Source organism: Aquila chrysaetos, chromosome 12, assembly GCF_900496995.4.
Source record: "Aquila chrysaetos chrysaetos chromosome 12, bAquChr1.4, whole genome shotgun sequence".
Lineage (NCBI taxonomy): Eukaryota > Metazoa > Chordata > Aves > Accipitriformes > Accipitridae > Aquila > Aquila chrysaetos.
In genome coordinates, this window is record NC_044015.1 from 31,990,113 (window position 1) to 31,996,112 (window position 6,000).

Consider the following 6,000-nt stretch of genomic DNA (forward strand, 5'->3'; position numbering starts at 1 on the left):
TTTCAAAGAGATTTTTCCGACCACAGAGAGAAGGAATTTCACATCCGCACTATCCTTATTTTTTCACAGGTCTGAGTCAGAAACACAACTGTACAAACATCTGATCTTTATTAACAGCAAATCTCAACTGTGCAAGCCTCAGGTCGTGACGCCGGGAGCTGGCAGTGTCCATTAAAGAGATCCTTAGAGGGGAACAGTAGTTTTGATTTAGCGCTGGTGAGCATCAAGTAAGCCAGGGTTGGGGTTTTATTTTTTTCCAAGACATAATGGTTCCCATATAAGCCAACAACCAAGCTCCTATCTTAATTGCAAACACACACACAGAGCCACAAAGTGTTTGTGTCTCCAGTGGCTGGAGCATTTCCACCTCACCTTCCAGCAGCATCTGCAGGATGGATGTGGAAAGTTGGCGGAGGACATCTCAGCTATGCCTCCCGCCCGCCCCGGATAAACATGCAGCCCTTCACAGCCTTTTGTTTGATGTAAATCTTCCTCCTCCAGCTCAGGGCTGCGAGGGACTGCTGTGACAAGGCTGCTCCGGAGACAAAAACAGAGGTGTCCAACTCCGCATCACCCATCCGCTGCTGTCCGAAGACGAGCCGCACTACAGCCAAGACCCGACCTCCCCCCCCGCGAAGGCAAACTCCCACGGCGAGCATCCCGCGCGCCCGATTCAGGCTGTAAAAACAAGAGATAAATCACCCACCGACTTTGCGGCGAGCGCTTCCAGAACATGCTGCTTCATCTAAAAAGCTGACGGTTCGGAGGACAATGGGCGCGAGCTCCGATTTCAAAGCTGGGGAGATGGTTCAGACTTGTCAGGGGATATGAAACGCCAGAGCTGGGACCATCTTCCCCGTCCTCTGGCTAGCCCAAAGCAGCGGCGGGAAGCGCAGGGAGACGGGGCACGCGTGATGCTGGATGCCAGCGCTGGACGTCACTTTGGGATGGGACTGCTCTGCGTGTCCCGCACGCACTTGACCCCAGCGCTCACCCAGATCCTTCACAGCATTGGCTAAAGCCTCGTCAGAGCCACGCTTCAAAGATAAATAAATTTAAAAACTCGTTAAAAAAGAAAATTCCTTTGTATGGAACCACCCCTGGTTTTAGGCAACCGTTACCTCCGTCTCCCACTCCCACGCCTTGGTGGGCAGGCCAATAAAGCGTCGCCCACGGTAAGCTATTATTTTCCCTCCCCTCCTAATTTTGAAGTTCCTGAAGAGCTACTCCTCTCCTCCTAAAAAAATTATTTGGTTTTGAGTTTCAAAGTATTTTAAACAGAATAATTAATCATCTTAACGCAGCCCTTACAAAATATTAATTCACCCAAAAAAAGGGTATAATCATATCCTCAGAGAAAAACCTTTTGTGCTACAGGAATTTTCACTGCGTATCCTCAGAGGTGGAAGAATTGTTCTGCTGTCTCCTATTTTCACGTCCCAAATGGAAAATGTTTTGATAATGCCCTTCTGAATGTAAACTGTACCAAATGGGACTTTTATTTTTTTCTAAACCAGGGGGTTTTTTTTTTTCCCCCCAAAGGAAGGAGGGCTCTTTAAATAAACACAGCCGAACTAACCATTCCTTACAACAAAAACCACCCTCCCTTCACTCATTCACGCCATACTCTGGCACAAGATGAATTTACATTTCGCATTTGCAAAACAAATTCTAGCCTAATGTCATTTTAATGGGAACGCGCATTTCAATCACTTCCAATAACAACCAGGAGCTGATTATTTTATGTAAAACACCACAATTTGTTTCCCTTTAAATATATACAGATACAAGGCAGATTTCGGATGGGGCCAGGGACTGGAAGGACAGGGGAAGAGGAAGAACATTTCCTCTCTGACAATCCCCCTCCGCCAGCGCACACAAAAGCCACCTGCCCATGGAGAGAAAACACGATGCCATTATTCCCACCATCATTCCCACGGCCCCTTCCTTCGTCACCGAACGAGAGCAAGAAGGCCGCGCGCATCCGTCCCCGAAACGCGCGTCGTGCCAGGCCGCCGGTGGTACCCGCCGGTCCACCCAAGTTGTCACCCCAACCGTTCCCTTCGTCTTCTGCCAGCCGGCCCCGCTGAAGGTGCCCGTGCGGGTGGCCGGGAAGGGGAAAGCGGGGGGGCAGATGCCCCCCTAGAGATTTTCCAACGGGGGAAAGCCCCTGATGGAGAAGACAAAGGCAAACGCTAAGCGCTGTTGGAGAGATGCGTTATGTTTGTAAACCCACCTCCCGCTGGAAGGGCCAGGACCCCCGTGGGAGTGCGGGTGTGGGTGGTCAGGGGTGAGAGGGACCCCGTCTGGGGAGGGGGGGGGCGGTGCCGGCAGGGCTGCGTGCCCTCCATACAAATATCGCCGGCGGGCGCTTGGGGGGGGGGGGGGGGGGGAGGCTGGCTTTATTTTCCCACTCGCAAGGGGCTGGATGGACGGCGTCCACGCTGCGCGCAGCTGCCGGTGACACCCGGGCACACACACCCCTCACCGGACACGGCGGGGGGGTGGGGGGTCACCCCCAGGCCTCCCACCCCCCAAACCCAAAGCCGGCACCTTCCCAGAGGAGCACAAGGCGGTCCCTGCCCCCGGGGCAGGATTTTCCTGTCAAACCACAACCGCGCCAGACAAAAGGCTGAAGTGTTTCGCGGGGGGGGGGGGGGCGGTGTGGGGGGGGGGGGGGGGGGGGGAACGGGGACGGACGGAGGACGGAACACAAGCCCCCAGGGCCCCGTCCCGGCACTCACCGACTTGCAGCACGTTGTCCACCGCGCCGGTCTCCAGCAGGCGGATGCCGCGGCGGAAGGGCAGCCCCTCGCCCTGCGGCGCGGCGGCGGGGGCGGCGGCGGCGGGGGCGGAGGGCGGCGGGGGGCCGGCGGCGGGGCTCTCCTCGCCGGCCGGGGCGGGGCGGGGGCCCGGCGGCGGCGGCGGAGGGTCCCCCCGCGGCGGCGCTGGCGGGGGGACGCGGCGGCGGCGGCGCGGCCGGGTTGGAAGCTGGAGTACATGCAGATCTGCCGCTCGCTGCGGGGGAAGCTCCAGTAGACGATGCGGCGCTGGACGGGCTCGGGGATGCGCTGGAAGCGGCCCTCCACCCGCTCGAAGGCCCAGCTCCCCGCCACCCGCTTGGCCCGCCGCGTCCAGCAGCGACTCGGGCTGCAGCAGGCTGCCCGCCCCGCCGCCGCCGCCGCCGCCGCCCCCCGGCCCCGCCGCCGCCGCCGCCGTCCCCCGCCGCCCCCGCCGTCCCCGCCGCCGCCGCGGGGCAGCAACCGGCCAGAGCCGGAGGGGCCCCGCTGGCCCCCGCGCCCGGCCCCGCGCCGGCCCCTGCGGCCCCGGGACGGGGGTGAACGGCCCCGGTGCCCCCCGCCGGGCAGGCCCGGGAGCACAAGCGCTTGGGGCCCGGGGCGCCGGCGGGCAGCGGCGGGCGGAGCAGCTCCTCTCCCTCTCCTCCCTCCGCCATGGCTGCGACCGACTGAGCCGGGCGAGGGGAGGAGAGACGACGAGGAGGACGGGGGGGGGGGGGGGGGGGGAGCGGGGGTGGAGACTGGAGGGGGTGGTCCCGGCGGCCGGGAGCCGGCCCCCGCCGGGGCGGGACGCTCCGCAGCCCCCTGCCCGCCCCCGGCGGACCCCCGCTCCGACCTGCACCTGCCGGGATGCCGGGGGGCCGGCTCCGCGGGGCGGAGAGGGGGTCGCCCCGGGGGAGCGTCCCGGCGCCCTCCTGGCCGTGTCAGCAAGCGCGGGGGGGACACGCGGGGGACGCTGCGTCCCCCCGTGCCCCGGGGGAGTGGGAGAGCCCCGCGGCTGGCGGTCCCCGCGGCGCCGGGGGGCGAGGGGGTGTCGAGGGCAGGCGAGCGCAAGGAGCTTGTGCTGAGTCAGAGGCTGCAGAGGGGCACGGCGGGGCTGGACACGGCACCGCTCCCCCGGAGGTGTCCAGCGGGAACCGGGGCCCGCTCCTGCCGCAAGCCGTGCGGCACCCGGTCTCAACGCCCAGCCTAACCCACAAATCTAACGCCCAACCTAGCCCATACATCACCCTGGGGTTTACACCGGGTAGCAGAGCAGACAGCAGCGCCCTACCCTTCAGTGGGCATCAGGGTTTGCTTTTTCTTTTAAAGCCCTGTAGTAAAGGTGCTCATCCCACACATCACTGCAGCATCCTTGGGTGCAGAGAAAATACCAGGTCCTGTGGCACACTCGGCCTTTGGGAGAAGGGATGAAGGCAGTGCTGACTCCCAGGGAGCTCTGCTGTGCTCTTAGGTGGGGTTGCATTAAAGCGAGGTCCTTCAGCACATATGGCCTGAGGCGGCGCCCCAAAATCCAGGGAGCTGACTCCTCGCCAGCCTCCGCTTCAGCAGAGGGTGACAGCAGCACCCCTGGGACCAGCACAGCGCGGGGCTGCGGGGGAGAGGACTGCTGCCCTGCCAGGGCCGGTCGTTTTGCTGCTGTGTCCAGCGGGACACCATCCCAGGCTTTACCCCAGCAATACATTCCCGTTCTTTTGTCCTGTCTAATTTTAAGTGACAAACCTCTGAGGAAGAGCAGAGCTTGCAGATCTCAGAGGTCAGTTTTCTTGCTGTTATTCTCAGTGCTTTGAGAATCTAAGACCAATTCCTTTCTATCTGCAGTTCAGTCACATCTAGACCATTACCGGTTACTCCCTTGTTGCAGAGATCTCCTATTTACTCTTACTGACAGAGCAAGAGTACATTTCCTGGAATAACAGGGCGATGCAATTAGGGAACAGAAAATAATTATGCACCTTTGCTACGCCACAAGGTACCTCCAAGCCCAAGATCTCCTTCACAGGACTCGGAGGGAAGGAATCAGATCTCAGGCAGGTAGGGAAAGCAGGCAGAGCTACTGCAACGAGAGATCTCCATTTTAGAGAATAAGCCACATGCTAATCGATGAAGGTCAGGAAGAGGTTTCCCTTGAAGGCTGAGGTGTTTGTTCCTTGCTGCCGCTGGTCTTGTTCAAGATAATCAGTACTAACCGGCAGCAGGGCCTGGCCGCCGGCAGCAGCTACACACAGATTTGTTTACATCTTCCCCAGGAATCACATCCCCATTTCTTTAACCCCGAAGGGCATTTCGCTCTCCGTAAGGGATTGTTGCGACAGGGAGCACTTGCGAGCACAGCATTTTGCCCATGACCTCTGCTCGCTGTAGTGGCAGCAGGACCTGGGGGGACCAGAAGGGCTTCGTCCACCTCTGTCCCTCCCTGGCTGTACAGAGGGACCTCGGGGGGCCATCCCAAAGCACCCTCCTGCCCCAAGGTAGAGCAGACCTTCCTAGCAGAGACCAGTCCGGCAGGATCTTAAGCTCTTCCGATGATGGAGGCTGCGGGCTCTGGTGTTAGAGCAGCCCGACTGTCCGGGAGTTTCTGCTGGCCCCCGTGTCTCCCCGCAGCCACCGGGTCTGCTCAGGCAGGGGGAGAGCCTGCATGAGAGCTCGGACACAGCACCCCAGCTTGTCCAGTCCCTCTGTCACCAGTCTCTGCAGAGCTCACCTAGTGACAACCTTGAGTGTCCTTACTTACGTCGTCCCCAGACGGTGCCAATAAAGAGGATTTTAGACTTCAGCCCGAGCAGGGGTGTTATTCATTCCCAATGAGGTGACTTTTCACTGCATAAAACATATAATCCAGACTCAAATCAAAGCAAGGTCGGTGCAGTGGCTGGCCAGCCTGTCTCTGGGGAGTTAGCATGTTATTTCAAAGACAAATCAATCTATTTTTCCTCTCCCTCTTCATCTGAACATTTGTTGCTCCCCATTCCTCCCCGTCTCTCCCTGTGCCTTTCATTACTGCCATGAATTTCGCAAGGGGGGAGCTCTCCTCCTCCCAGAGAACACGGACAGACCTCTTCTCCCCGGGGAAGGATGCAAAATGTCAGCCTCCCGCCCAGCCCCTGATGCTGCTCGTTCAGAGCCTGGAACCAGGTACATCAATAATTCACTGCATGCTTTCCTGAGCCCGGCCATTTGCTGAGCCTCTACCACTGGCAGC

The 6,000-nt window shown here is 59.9% G+C and overlaps 1 protein-coding gene across 1 annotated transcript in view; it reads right to left on the bottom strand.

Annotated features, from left to right (window-relative positions):
- The window catches only part of ZSWIM5 (zinc finger SWIM-type containing 5), a 104,134-nt gene extending 100,673 nt beyond the window's left edge, over positions 1–3,461 (bottom strand). The window contains 5 exon segments of the mRNA XM_030033698.1: positions 2,745–2,904; positions 2,906–2,956; positions 2,958–3,125; positions 3,127–3,222; positions 3,224–3,461. Coding sequence (XP_029889558.1) covers positions 2,745–2,904; positions 2,906–2,956; positions 2,958–3,125; positions 3,127–3,222; positions 3,224–3,454 — 706 coding nt within the window. The 5' untranslated portion in view covers positions 3,455–3,461.
- Positions 3,462–6,000: the final 2,539 nt, after the last annotated feature.